The 15671-nt window shown below is 37.3% G+C and overlaps 1 protein-coding gene across 2 annotated transcripts in view; it reads right to left on the bottom strand.

The window, feature by feature from the left end:
• SLC12A1 (solute carrier family 12 member 1) overlaps positions 1-15671 on the bottom strand; it is a 49055-nt gene that overhangs the window by 28667 nt on the left and 4717 nt on the right. Inside the window, exons 2-10 of one of the 2 annotated variants that reach the window (XM_075506073.1) lie at positions 14368-14502; positions 14075-14150; positions 9384-9479; positions 7845-7984; positions 7274-7384; positions 6215-6326; positions 5593-5720; positions 2491-2575; positions 610-761 (exon numbers count right to left, since the gene is read on the bottom strand). In XM_075506073.1, the coding sequence (XP_075362188.1) occupies positions 610-761; positions 2491-2575; positions 5593-5720; positions 6215-6326; positions 7274-7384; positions 7845-7984; positions 9384-9479; positions 14075-14150; positions 14368-14502 (1035 nt within the window). Of the gene's footprint in view, positions 1-609; positions 762-2490; positions 2576-5592; positions 5721-6214; positions 6327-7273; positions 7385-7844; positions 7985-8659; positions 8756-9383; positions 9480-14074; positions 14151-14367; positions 14503-15671 lie in introns of both variants that reach the window. The other variant, XM_075506074.1, reaches the window with a different exon arrangement.

The raw sequence follows: 15671 nt of genomic DNA, 5'->3' as shown, positions 1-15671 counted from the left end.
TGAACAGACATCTGGGAGCCGTGGTTGTCAGGCTGCAGAACAACTGCTTTACTTTGATGCTTTGCTTGAGCTTTATTTTGAAGAATAAAAATGGCAGACAGTCTCTTTCTGGCCTAGGAGAAAGACCCCATTACTTCTCACTTGATTTTTCACTCGACTATTTTTGGATACTTTTTTTTTAAGTCAGAACTCCATTTTCTGTACTGTGGCACAAACCTTTAACAGTGACCACAGCACCCCTGAGGTAGAATCACATCCATATGTAAAGAGCAGTGAGATGAGTTGCTTATCTGACAGGAGTTCCTGAGGTCTCCGTTAAGTCTAGATTTTGAGTTTGAAGATGTCACAGCATATACTGCTGCATGGTACTTGTTGAAAGAGGAGGTAGAGACCTTACCAGAGTGCTGGGGAGGCTAGTGTTGGGCAGTGTGAAGGTAATGTGGAATGCAGGGGACTTCTCCCTTTGATTATTCCTACAGTCTTTTACTTTTTTAGATAAAAGTGGATGAAAGTCCTGTTGCGGTTAGTTGTCAGCAAATAATGGTTTTGCATGTTTGTACTTATGTATTCATGTATTGCTTATGATTATATGTATTATCTCATTAAAACCTGAAAATTATTCATCAGCCCATAATCACATGGCTGACTTGCGCATCTGGAAAAATCATAGCCTAGGCTGCAGGCAGATGATCCATTGCAGCTCATTCCAGCTACAACTGTATCATTGATGTTCCCAGTAGCATCTCGTACAACACAGGAGGCTGTGGAAACAATGATATATTATTATTTTCCTTCCTTGTGACATCAGAAGAATGTTCTTGCCACACTTTGACTCTTAGTCTGCACACATTTTGTACAACTGCTGCCTTAGTCTCATCCCAAAGAGCAATGCTTCATGTTGGGCAGAGATTACTTCTCTTTATTGTGGCTTAGTTTCTCATGTTGTCTGTAAGCAAATATTTACTTCTGTTACTTTTAAAATAATCAGCCAGTTGACTAACGAGGACTAGCATATTTCTGAGAATAGAGAACCAGACAGAGATCAACAATAAATCAAGTAACTCCGAAGTATATTGTTCGCCTGTGATCACTTTTACAAATGCCAGTATTCAAAGGAAACAGGTTAGTGAGGGTCTTAGGTCTAGGCATACACTTTTTTTTTGTTTGTTTAACAAGGACACACAATTGCTTTAGAGACCCAGATCCTCAGCTGTTCAAATTGTCATAGCCCTACTGATACCAATATGGTGAGAAAAACTTTAAACAGGAGAAATTACCTATATTCTTTTTGGTTTTATTAATATTTATGTGGTGGTTTTTTGTTTGCCACCAGAAATGGGAAGAAACATACGGAGTTAACTTAAGAGTGCTGATCTCAACCTCTTCAGCAGCCAAAATGTAAGTTTATATGGATCTTCAAATATGTCAAAAACATTGTTATTGAGAGTCCCAAAGTAACCATTATCTATTTAGCAAACCAATATGCAAACAGAAAGGAAAAAAAAAAAGTATTGCACTGAAAAGTAGATAGCTCTGAAGTTGAAATACAGCTATTGCTTGTGAGAACAGAACAATGCATTAACACAGATTTATAATAGAAAGTGAAGAATTACTATTTCAACTTTAATTGCAGGGGAAAGTTAGATCCAAATAATGCAATAACCTGAGCTGCAGCTTGACTCTAGTATTCTGCCTTTTGCATAAAGTACAAGGACCACAAGAGTCAAGAAGGCTTGAGATTCATCTCCCAGAAAAGGGAGTACCCCGCAGGGCTTTCATGCAGTATTGAGGTATTTGCTCATATGGAAGAGTGTCATTTACAACACTCTTTCTTACAGTACTATTAAAATAGAAAAAGAAAAATCTTTTTCTTGAACAGAGATTTATTGTAGCCTTGTAATGAGAATTTAATTGCATATTCCTCCAACACAGTTCATGGCTTCAGTACAGGTCTCCTTTTTACTCTGGTGTCCGTTTTGTTACCTCACATTCCAATATTGTAGAGCACCTAGTCACGTAGTGCATCTTCTTTAGGACAGGCAATTGATTTCTGTCTTTGACATATAACACACAAAATGTGTGTGTTACCCTGTTACTCCTGAGTGCTCAGTAGGACTAATGAAAGCAAGTAGAAGTGATGTGAAATTTCAGTGTGAGTGAGGAACAAAAGATCAGCAGATTGATCAGAGGTTCCTTTAATCTTTACTATGCTCATGGATACTATATGCTAGTGGTCTTTGTTACTGAATCAAATGCAAAAGTAACCATACAAGTTATACAAAAATCCAGCTGCCAAACAGGGACTTTTGTTTCTGCTGATTGCTGCTTTTTTCCCCACTGTTTTTACATACAGTAAAATCAAAACAACTATCTCTCTACATAATAAACCCCCAAGATGAAAAAGCAGTGAGGTTAATAATTCATTTGCATACCAGGCTTTCAAACTTTAACTGTATAAATTAAGACATGAAGCAGAGGTTCTGTACTTACCTACACATACTGCAACGCCAATGTAAGCAACTGTTGTAATCAGAATGGCCAGCATTGTTCCTTTGGGTATCGCACTTTGTGGATCCTTAAAACAAAGCAGTGACCAAAAAACACTGTGAGTTCGTGTGCTGCACTCTCATTGCATTTGCATGCTAGGGAGTCCTGCCATATTGTGATATGAGGATACCTTTAGAGGGTAGATTTTTATCACTTAGACCTGCACCAACATTTCCTGTCTCAGCACGTGGATAGTGGAGCAGTCCTATGGTGCAGTGCTCCTATCCTGGACATGGTGAAGGATATTCTGCAGGAGCAGAGGTCATGTTTATGGCAGCAGGAGAGTCCTGAGCTCTGCGTTTCTGGGAGCTCGAAACTCTCTTTACATTGCAGATGGGCTTTTACATTACATTTACAATGGGCTTTATTTTAAAGTTTAATGATATAATGGGCAAAGAGTTGAACTAACCATCAAACTTCTGTGAATGACAAGGCTGGGCCATTTTTGGTTAATTGGTAAGACAGATGCAGATAGTCACCCCGTACAGAATACAGTACTTTTGTGCCTAGCGACTGTTAATTGTTAGTTGTGTCTTGACAACAACCTACTTCCTTTCACTGTTTTGACTTTTAATTTAGATAATTCAGTAAGGCTGGGTTATAGTGCTTACAGACTGGCTTACAACAATATTGGCTTCGATCATGCAACTGTAAGTAAGGGTCCAAAGATCTGCATGGTACATTGTAATTTTAAAGGGGATTTTAATACTAGCTAATCTTACAATTTAGCGTGTGTTTGTTTATGCTAGGAAGCACTCTTTATAAATTGCCTTCTTAAGTTGGTTTAGCGAGGTTTTTTAAGTCAAAGATGTGTGGAATACATTTTAAGCCACAGACTTTTGTACTTTTATAACCATTCTTGTTGCGTGGGAAAGAAACCAAAATCCAAATCTGGAGTGTTGTGTGAAACACAGATGAATGACTTAACTGTGTTAATTATTAATATAATTTTTAAATGAGGTAAGGATTTATTGAGCTGAAAAATAATTGCAAAGTCACTTCAGCTGCATAAGACCTTTTGTCCTCAGATCATGGTAACTTTAATTTATACAGTTCTGATGTGCATGTCTTAGGTCACTGTTTTTGTGGAGTCTCATGCTGCAATCCTAAACACTATAACCATAAATCTTAGGATTAAAGCTTCTTCCAGCTTTACAACTTTTAAATTTTATCAATAATTAAACACATATTTAATAGGATGTTAGCACTTTAGGGCCTGCTCCAAAACTCACTGAAGTCGCTAGGAAGACTAACTGTTTCTGTAAGTAGGCTTTGGACTAGGCCACTACTTGAGTGTGTAGCAGTTACAGAAGCATGTACGTAGGTGTTTGGAACAAATTCTAAAGAAATTTGGTCAATTTTACACTTTTTAAATACTTCTTAGCTTGTCTTTTAGATTTCTGGAGAGACTGGTTAATTTAATTAGACTTGTCTAATGCATCTAAACATGCTCAGTGGGGAATCTGCAGCCTGGAGGACTTGGTTATAGAAGTCCACTTATTGCCAGACTGAAACAACTGCAGAGAGCCAACGGGAGAACCGCTTCCCTTGGTCTGCTCAGATTCTTTCAAATAGCTTATGAAAGAAGTGCTGCTGCTTTGGGAGCTTGCCATGTATAGAGAGCACCATATATGGCAAAAGAATTATTTTTGTTTGATAAAAGGATGGTGATTGTGTGAGGCTGATTCAGTCTCAGTGGACATAAATACAATGGGTTTTGTTTTTTTAATTAAAAATGGAATCTCGTAGATGCTATTAGTGGCTTAGTTTCTACATATTTCTCTCTGTGCTTGGCTTCAAAAGCAGTCCTCTGAAAACAAAGGAGATGAGGCAAGCAACTCAGCGTGAGGAAGGGAAACAGAAATGACTGTCGGGGTTGGTAGGATCTGGTGAACTTGTGACTATTGTGCTAACACAGAAATAACAAACCTTTGGTTGAGTCCTTAAGATATACAAGACAATGGGTCTATATGATAAAGCCAAATAACTTCATGTGACATGCTGGGGTTATCAGGGTGTGAGCCACATCTTTTTGGTGACTTTTTTTCTTTTTTGTTTTGGGTTTTTTGGGGGTGTTATTTTGGGTTTTTGTCTGGGTTTTGTTGTTGGTTTTTTGAGGTTTTGGGGGTTTTTTTTTTAGTATTAGATTGCAAGACTTGAGTTATGGATACCCCTGGTGCATTTCTGAATTTCTTGTAATATTATGAAGTATTGCATTGCTCCACATTTACTAAAGAAGTTTTACCAAATGCTTTGCTGAGCTTCGAATTACTTCATCTTTATGTTTAGCTTTAAAGACTCTTTGCATTAAATACACTGTGCAAAGTCATGAAAACTAGAGGGCACTCAAAACGAAATTGCTGTCTCTAATTTACCAGTATGTTTAGATACTGGAAATATCATCTTGTACAACTCCTATACTGTAAGAGGAGAGTGGGGACCTGACAGAATGGCCACAGCAAGACAGTTGGGCACTCCTGGACCTCCTTTCCCTTCCTCTTCAGACTCCTTTCTTTTGTCACAGCTGCAAACCTGCAGCTTTTCCTTTGAGGAGCAGTAGTGACATGGGATTGGGACATACTTGCTTTCATTAAATGCTCTGTTTGCTCTGTCCTTCCTATAACCCTGAATAGAAAAAGCTGGTCTCCGCTGATTCTTGTAAGTACAAACATGAGCTTTACAGGTATGCTTTTTGGGATGATGTTTTAGGAGATTTTGCAAGAGCATCAAGAGATACACATGTAATTTATCTTATGACATGTGCTGCTAATGGACCATTAATGATATATTATTATAGGTTATTGAAACATGCTTTTAAATGATATAGCAACCCAAATCTGAATGCAGTAATTTGTGTAAATAGCCATAATGCATGAGAGAAAATGTGAACTGATGTTTTTAAATAATAAAGTAGGTACTTAAAAGTGAGAGTTTTGCTTCCAAATAAGACATAATTTAAAACTGAATACAGTGTTGATTCATAATTTGTTTTCTTGTTCTTTTTTCAGCCTACAGCTAGTATTATGAAGTTAATTAAATACGTACTTTCAGATCTCCTGAGATATTGGCTCCTGCAAGAATGCCAGTGGCAGCTGGGAAAAAAATGGCAAACACCGAGAAAAATCCTTCTCCACTTCTGAAGTCTGGTCCAAAGTTTTCTGCAAATATTGATGCTGCAAATATAGGTGAAAATTAAACATACCACCAAGATTTTATTCCAAAATTACTTAATGAAGGAGGTGAATAAGCTAGTCTTTCACATCTGGATGACTGGGTTTGAATCTGTCTCACATCATAAGCAAAGTGAATTTGATTTCCTTAGTCTGGTCCCCAGTAGGATGTGCTTGTCTGCATCTCAGAGCTACAGATCCATATTGAAGTGACAGGAGTGTCACTACAGCACTTGCATTTAGCTCTGTGTAAAAGTTTGTCTGCACTCTGCTGATATATAAATGACTCAAGCTGCAGCTAACTGTGCTGTCAGCTTCAGCAGCAGAGAGACAGACTCAAAATTAAAGATGAAATAAATTCCCTTGGTTTGCAAGCTTACTTAAACTTGGGCAGAAGATCCTGATCTTGTGACCTTTTTCAGTGGAATCCTTAACTCAGTATGAAGCCAAAAAGAATGCCAACTTATTATTTTATGATAGATAGCAAGGTTACTTGCCTTGGTAATTAAAAAAGCCTCTTCCCTTCTTTTCGTTGTTGGTAGGAATGACTGTCCCAATAAAGAAGTTTGCAATGGCAACAAGGAGAACAACTAGAAGAATAACTTGAGCCTATTAATAGAAACAAAAAGATTTTCCTGATTATTTTAATTTGCATTGACTTGGGAGATGGCTATATAGTAAGTTATCTGTATGTGTTCCCTATGACAGATGACTAAGTTCTGTAGTTTTCGAAAATACCAGGAATCAAGATAGCTGAATCAGCTAATGACAACAGCAGATAGTTTTTACTAAGGGGGTTATGAAAAATATAGTTATAATTTAATTTTATGTTAGTTTCTTTACAAGAAAAGGCAAAACGGAACAGCTAATGCATTAATATCAAGTATAAGACATTTTTATATTATTATAAAATTTGTTTAGTTATGGTGGGTTGTCACTTCAAGGCTTATACTATCTAATTGTTTTTCTGATCTCTTTTACGAGTAGTTCTAGTCTCCCTTACAGCAGAATGTAAAAATAAGGGTGCTATTCTGGACCTGATTTTGGTAGCTGTATTCCACCCTCTAAAGTATTTCCATTTGAATTTCAATTCTGAACTTTTTTTTACAGGTGAAGGAGTAGCAGAAATCATTAGAGATTAAGGAATGGATAGCAAATAGAGCTCTTCTGCTGAGTAGGGCTTGAGAGACTACAGTGATAAAACTATATATTGTTTTTACTGTTTATTCTGTCAAGCTGCATCAAAAATAAGGCCAAAAGGGGCACTTACCCAAGGCTCTAAATGATGCCATGAATTACAAAAATCAATATAATCAAGCTGTCTGCACAAACACAAACTTTCTCTTCCCTTTTAAATGTATGTTCAAGGAAGAGCATGGAGTAATTGTGCTTTCATTGAATGTAATGATTAAACTGCTATTGCTTTTAGAAAGATTAAGCGTAAACTTAAACTGAGTGCTTTTGAAAATTCCACCTGTTGCATAGCATTCCTCACACACAAATGCTGTACAGTAGTCTAATATACTGCTTGCTTTTATGTTCTTTTAAAGGTTTACCTTTGCTTCCCATTCCATGCCAGCAACAGAGATGCCAAGAAGACATACAACAGTTATGGTACCTATTATTCTGATGTCATTGGACTCATCTACCATCAGTGTATCACTCTCCTGAAAGCAGTAAGAAATGTTATTAGAACCAGTTTTTCTCTGCCCGACTGGTGGGATCAGACAACAAGGTGAAATAGAAAGCAGTGAGCTGTCAAAGTTTCAGAGATTTGTGAGACCAAGTGTTTGGATGTCATGTTCCAGCTGGCTCTTTGTAGTTGGGGTTATTTGGCTGTCTAATTAGATGTCTGTTCCTTTACTGATTTTCAGATTCTTCTTGAGAAATGTATGAAATATATTCATAAGGTAGAAATAATGGAGAAGCACTCTATGGCATGTTTAGACAGGCCAGCTTCTTCCCTGCTAAAGATGTCCCAGCCTCAGCTAAAATTGGTCACCACTTAAATAAATATAATATATAAAACAAACCACCAAACAACCCCCAAACCAAAACACCACCCCTCCCAAAAGAAAAAAAAAACCCAAACCAATTTAATTGTATACATGAAACATCTACATTTACCTTAAGAAGTTCTACAACTGTTTCGGCAAATCCAACTACGTACATAGCAACTGCCACTGCGTTCGCAAAAGCAAAGATAAGTCCTATAGATCCACCAAACTCTGGTCCTAGACTTCTTGAGATAAGATAGTATGCTCCACCTGTAGACAGAAATTATTGTTATTTCAGCACAACTAAACACTCAGGTTTTGCTCATTTTTCTCACATAATACTGCAGGAATCTCTGCTTTTAGCCTAACAAACATAATCCATATTTGCCCTATATTAATAGAGGACGCTGATAAAAAAGGAATGTCCTTTGTACTGGTTCTGCCTTCAGACTTTTCTGTATGCCTTTCTATTACAGAAATCTTTTTAGTGCATATTAGCATGCAAAACTGGACCTTCAAATAATTTTTCATGATACATAATATAGTAACACAGAGCAGAGAGAACCTCACTTCCAGACAGGTTCTAACTCACTTGGATCTATCCCAATGTTAGCATGAAAGATCATATTATGTGGTACATTGTTAAAGCTCCCGCATAGTGATGTAGTAAATCTTTACTCTTTTTTGCATATCACCATAAATGGACCATATTACTTTGTCAGTTAATTATTTCATCTCATCTCATCTCACTGGCACTTAATATTTATTGTCAGGAAGTGTTTAAGATTATATACATTTTAATTTACTGTTGAACCATTGAGAGAGATCACTCCAAATATATTTATTTATTATTGCTTTGCTTATAACACAGTTATCTCAATTCCATTTTTTTTCAAATCCAAATCTGCAGTTTTTTTTATTTTTCATGAGATCATATTCACTTACCTCCTCTTACTACTCCATTAGTGCAAATGGCAGACATGGAGATACCTGTTAATGTTGTTACTACTACACTCAGACCAATAACTATGATTCCAAGACCTGAAAGATCCGAAAAAGAAAGTATATTCAAGTGTATTCAAATACCTGTTCTGCTTAAATGATGTAGTAAGAACTTTCTGCAGAGGTTAGAGAAGACCAGTTATAACTTCAACGCTCTGAAATGGACTAAAACTTTGTTTCATAAAATACCTGACATGCAGTTTTCCAGCAAAATTATTTACTCATCTTCCAAGGAGTGGCTGAAATGTAAGGAATTTTATAAAGAAGGCATTAAATTGAAGATATCCACTGATCTGCATCAGTCTTTAAAATGAGAGGAAGAGATGCCTCATGCTCAGTTTGTCCAAGGATGTCCAACCTGGAATGCTCTGAGTGAGAAAGACCTGCTGAAAGGTAACAGAAGAACTCCATGAAAAGCCAGAAGCCATCCCTTGCTCAGCATCAGGCAGGAACATCTGAAACGTACTTCACAGACTGAACTGAAATCTGGGATTTATTAAAAATTACAAACATGCCATAAATTGTGATTAGAGGTGGCTAGAATTGTTACCTTCCAGTTCCTTTAGATGTACCATTTGGTTTATTGTCCCTCTGGTTTGCCTCATATGAAAATAATACAAAAAGACTGTTTTGGGCTTGAAAACATTAGTAACCCTAAGATTTTTACCTCCACGGACAAACCCATTAGTTGCTATTGCAGAAGTTGACAACCCAGTAATTGAGGTTACCATCGTGGCGAGAAGAATTATGATTACTCCAAGACCTGTCAGTAATAAGAAGATAAAATATTTTACTCATGTTCCATGATTCCTACAAATCATTCTCTCTTTAAATTGAATTTTCAGGCCAAAATCAGAGCAATAAACTGAAAAGATGGTTTGCTGACCACTTGCAGTTTGCAGAACATTTCCAAGGAATCCATGTCATGGTAGTAAATTGTTCCCATCAGTCTTCAAGCAGTGATTCTTTCTGATAGGAGTACCCTAGCCAGAAGCTGTCATGATTTTCAAAGGCTGGAGGGAATGAGCAAACAAGTGTCCCTTGGCATGGATGCTTATATCTGCCTTTAATATACATCCTGGCTGTTTAAGTGAAGAGATCGACACATTAACCAGAGCTCTTGTAAGAATGCTGCTATATTTCATCAGTTAATTAAATATTGAATCAGAGAAAGACTGACTGTATAATTTCATAATGCACCAGGCCAAAGAGTCTATCAGGTAGAGAGACAAGACCCAAGTGCGAGCCTTCTATATCCTTACTTGCCAAGCTATCAAGTGCTGTGCTTCCCCACTCTCTCCTCATCTCCCTCTTTCCCTGCAAAACGTAGTTTCTCTAACGCAAGACAAACATTTGAAAATGCAAATACTACTTTTTAGACGCCATTTACTTTAACATGTGACCTGTAATCTTAGAGAATTTAGAATCTTTTTTTTTTAGCTGATACCACAGAATTGTATAATTAAACAGAAATAATCAAACATCTGAAGATCAGTGATAGGTGATTAGTGATAGGTGAACTGGGTTTCAGTTTAAGTAAGACTCTGAAGTCTGAGTATGTTTCCAATCTTTAGCTGTATGATCAGGTTTCTGCTAACTTTGTGAAACTGTGCTAGAAGCTATATGAGTAGGAGGTGCCTAGTATGATTTAGAATCATAGAAACATTGGTTGGAAGTGACTTCTGAAGGTCTGTAGCTCAGCCTCCCAGTCATAGCAGAACTATTGCCAACACAGCATTAAATCAGTGATGGCTTTGGCTAGCTGGGTCTTGAATACCTCCATGGACAAAGATCCCACAGCCTCTTTGGATATGTTCCAGGGCTAGACTACCTGCCCAGTGAAAAAGTTTTTCTTTGTGTACAAACTGGACCTCCCAAGCTACAGTTGTGGCCATTGCTTCCATTATATTTTCTGGTACTACCAAGAAGAGTTTGACTCTGTAGTTCCAGAATACTTTCTTGTTTCAAGTCAGGTGAAGAAATAATATGACATTTTTCTCTGTATTGCTTTTATTCCCATTTGTATCGGGGGGGGGCGGAGGGGGAGACACTGGGAAAAAAAAAAAGAAATAATTACAGTTTGGTGCCAAACATGGAATCAATTCTTAGTTTTATCTGAACTTGCTAACGCTTATGCAATAGCTCTCTTGTTTCCATAAGGTACACAGGTCTTCAGTGTGGAACTGAAGATTATACATTACTTGTAGCAATATTTATTGACCAGGGCTCGTCCAAATTGAAACCTGGATCCTACAACTGACATCCATCTAGAAATGCTACAAACATATTTATTTATCTGCTGTATTTCTACCTTCTGGCTTCCAGATCAGATTCCTGACTTCAGTTCATACTGGATGGTTATAGACATCCAATCCCTGAATGAATGTTCTTTGTTACTTAAATTATAGCCATGGTATCACAATCCTTTAAGATACAGCAATATAATGTGTGAGATATAAATGATATATAACATAGCGTAGGATACTTAAAGTGATTTGAGCCTCTAATAAATCATGTTTATCCTATTGATTTCTGAACTCTTACTATAACTAGGCATGCACCTATTTTGTATGCAGGTCTGTATAAAAAAATCCCAATGGTCATTCCTTTTGGTCAGCTACCATTACATAGAAGGATATTGTTAAACCATGAAAATTTTGTGCCTGAGAAGTGTCGGAATATGACTTCTAATCAGCTGTTAACTCTTAAATTGAATAAGTTAGACACATTATTCTTAAAGTAGTTTTTAAATTATTTGATAAGTGCATGTGCATCCTAAGGAATATTTTTGCAGGATTTTCTATTGCATTTCACAATTAATGTTGTTAACATGTATATGATAAATAGGGTCAGATATTTATTCGATGAGTAATATCTGCTTGGGAAGGCTTTAATGCTAATTTAAAAAAATATTTTAACATTTAAGAAGAAAAGTGCATAAAATAGTGACTCAACCAAAACATCATTGTAATATAACATAAGGTAACATAATTGTAATATTTGGGGCCAGATTTTCAGTTAACATAAACTTGGTGGTTTTCCCTGCCTTTGGCTAACCATTCCATGTATAGATAAAAATACAGACTTCGGAGGGTCCCCAGATGTTAGGTGGAAATACCAGACTAGTTTTGGACCTGGAACCTTGTCAGGACCGTACTGTCCCTTTTTTCCCAGCTGATGATAATCAGAGAACCTTGTTGGAACGTTATTTTTTTCCCCCGTAAGAGCTTTTGCCCAAGACAGCCTATCAGGATACGGAAATAACTGGGTTTTCTCTCTTTGGCCCTCTAATGATGGGGATATAAATGGTGCCCAGATGGTGGTTTAACTGACTCATTTAATTTCCATGTTAGTAGCAGTACCCAGTGAAATCCCTGAGCCTTGCTGATGATGAGCTTCCATCACTGTTCTCCTTAAGCAGCTTGGCTAGGGACTTAAAGCTCATTGCTTATAAGACATTCAGCAAATGCATTGAGAAATTATTCAAATGGAATTTGATGTCTCATTTTCAGAAGTAAAACTAACTTCCTTACATAAGGCATGCAATTTTAAAAAGCAACAGCAGAGCAATAAACCATAAGAAAGGAGGGTCTGCTTATCAATGAATTAAAATGGTAAAATTAAATGTGAAAGCAGAAAGGCTGTAACTGATGTTGTGCAAATTAACGTTAAAATCTGATTAAAGTTTAGATTGAAACCCAGGCATATGGCTGCTAAGTAAGTTGTTCTAAAATGAATTACTCTTGCCTATGGCTATTCTCACACCTCAAAACAAAGTAATACTTCTTGATGATCTCAATAAGTTACTAAACTGCCCTTAAAAACTAATTTTGCATGAAACCCCAGAGCAAAGTCTTGGCAATATTAAGATGCAGAATTTTCATGGCAAGGCATATACTTATGAGTGCCCTGGGCTGTACGCTCTCATTTGGTATGCATCATAAAATCAGCAAGCACCCCTTTGTCAGGCACAGTGCTAGAGCCACGCATGGAGCACTGCAAAAGTAGGTAGAGTTCTTCCGCTTAGTTCTGGAACTTTTATTGCCTTTTTTTTTTTTTTTTCCCTATTTGTGTGTCTAAGTTTGTGGCTGGATTTTTTTCTTAATAAACATTTCATTTGTTTCTCTTTTTTTAAAAGCTCAGTCTTGGTCAAGTGAAACTTCTGTGAATTTACTGTATTTTGCTGGAAATTAGACTTAAACCATGCAAAATTTTGGAGATGTTTCAATTCAGTGCTTCATTTCACTTCCATTAACAAGGAAGTGAATGATATTTATATTCAATCTGAATTTGAGCACTGAGTCTCTCCAAGACCAGGAGAGTTGACGCCCTGAGGCCATGGTTTGGACTCCAGCTCGTGTCTACTTAATATTTCCATTCTGTGAGAATCCAAACTGGAATACTTGCCATCTACCCTTTGGATTGCTGTTTTTTATGCCATCTGGGTGCCAGTCAAAGATGAGGGCTCCATTATTCTAGACTGTATGATCACGTAACACAGAGTGACACTGCCATCGCAGTTCACAATTCTGCGCTTCCCCAGAGCAGCAGCTCTAAAAAGGCAGTTGCACCACACAACACCTACTGATATGTTGCACCTTACTGAGCTGCTCTTCTAGTTGCTGGAGATCTTGCAGTGGTGCGAGCACTTTCTTCTCCCACTGGTTTCATTGAACACTCAACAATATGCTGGACGGAGGCCTCGGGGCCCAGTCTCCTAGGGACTGGGACCCGGGATTTGGATTAATTAAATTGCACAATGAAGAAGCAAAGATACAGCACACAATGAAGTGTACTTAGTTAATTTATGTGAAAGCTGTAGCAGAGTTTTTAAAACTTAGTGTTTCATAGTACACTAGTATCTAGTCCTGTGCTATAGTTAAAAATAACAAAATCCTGATGAGATGAGACCTCCTTCCAGTTCTGTTTTCATCTTTGCAGAAAAGTGTGAAGAAGCGTTGTTTTTAATATGTAGATGACAAGGTTTGGGATTCACAGATAAGCCAAGTGTGAACTCTTAAAGGTTAACTCTGTACACACATATTAGAAATTGGCCCGAGTCATGAAGTTTACATCTGTTACAGGATCTAAATACAAATTTCACTAAAGCTTAGAAATATTCAAATGTGATGATCATATGCATAGTTAACAGATCTATGCCTCTAAGCAGTAATTTGGCTGCGAGTCTGGAAAATTCCAATAGTTTGGAGGATTAACATTTTTACCCTGGCAAGCATTTGAAAACATTTAGTTCAACATGCAAATGCACATCTCAGATTATATATTAGTCATGATCATGTATAGTTTATCCTCTTTATCCCTTTCACTGTTGAAAATGATATTAAATAAGATACATACCAATTCCTGCTTGACCTACAATCCAGGAAAGTCGAATAAAAAGCATCACACCCCAAATATTAAGCATACATCTTACCTAGATTTTAAACAAAAAATACTGCATTAGTGCAACATTGAAAGTAGTGTAACCAACCAGACGGGTGATAGTGTGCATTGCAGGCTTTTAAAAAGCACCCCAAACATCCCTCAAGTCCACCTCCCTCTCTTGCTTCTTAAAAGACCTTAGTGTTGCAGAACGAATCTTAAAGTTTATTTTCTTTTCATGTTTTTAGAAATGCAGATAAGTTTCTCACCAGCACACCCTTCACCCATCCGAACTTGACAAATCCTGTTTTGTTTTCTTCTTCCTTGCTGACTGCTGTCTCATCTCCAGCGGTGCTTTCTCCATTAGCCACTCTCTCGACTGAGCCAGTGCTCACGGCTATGTTCTGAAGGATCACACAAAAACAAATACATTTTTGTGCCAAGCAGAGGACACCTGGCTCCATAAGAGACATATGGAATAAAGGAATTCCAAAGATCATCAGGTTTTACTGTCTCTGGAGTAGAGTGCAATATTCTGCTCATACCAGGCATCAGCAGGTGGGCTTGCTAACAGCGAGAAAAGATGAAAGAATTGCTTAAGCAGTGTAAATACATTATTGTCTGATACTAAAGTGTTTTTATTGTAAACTGTATTCAACATATATGTTGTGTTGATATGTTAGTAGAGCATCTAACATAATGAAGGTCTCATGGTTGGCCTCTACATGCTGCTGCAACAATTTATGAATAATGCTAAGTGTAGAAACAGGGATAATTGCTCACCAGTGAAAAGAGACCTAGCTGAGTGCTGCATGGCAAAGTTATGTGATGAACTCTGGTGTTTTCTGTTGGATAAAGTACAAACATAATTGCAGCAGTAAATGGGTAACATATTCTTGAAAACAGTCAGAGAAATGCCAGTGAAATGTAATAAATAATGCAGTAAATGAACAGTCCTTTCTGTGGTTTAGCCTCCTCTGGTATAACCATAGTAGATAGGATTAGGAATTGCCATATTTGTGGTGTAACCAGAATAAATAGCCCAGAATTTTAGGTTGTTCACATCCAGTTACAGACATAAATCTGTATTTTATCTCTTCAGCTCCTCTGCCCCAGAATCTTTGAGGCAATTTAGCATCATGATATGTTTCTTGTGGCTGAACAGGAATTAGTCATGGTACTGAGGTTTATATTTGTCATTGCTGCTTTGTTTATTTTAATTTTTTTTTAATACAAAGTTCTGACTGGTTTTGCAAGGAGTTGGCATTAGGTTAACTATAGCCAGGTATCGTCTGGGTCCTCTGCAAAGACCTTCAGGAAGGACCATGTACCTTGCCATAGCCTGGCAGAGGGTCAGGAGCATGTGTCACTTCTGGAGAGGAATCAAGATGCTTTTAGGGTTTGGAGGGGGATGAAGATATTTCCAGATTAACTAAACAGGTCAAGGAGGGGAAACATCTGTGATTCTGTGAAACATATGAGATTTTTTCATCTTGCCTAAGCTTCAAGGCTGTTTCTGTATTTTGTCCATGGACTTAAAAAAACCCAACAAACAAAACCAAAACAGACATAA

This window comes from Mycteria americana, chromosome 6 (assembly GCF_035582795.1).
Source record: "Mycteria americana isolate JAX WOST 10 ecotype Jacksonville Zoo and Gardens chromosome 6, USCA_MyAme_1.0, whole genome shotgun sequence".
NCBI classification, from domain to species: Eukaryota; Metazoa; Chordata; class Aves; order Ciconiiformes; family Ciconiidae; genus Mycteria; species Mycteria americana.
This window is presented reverse-complemented; position numbering and strand designations above follow the sequence as displayed.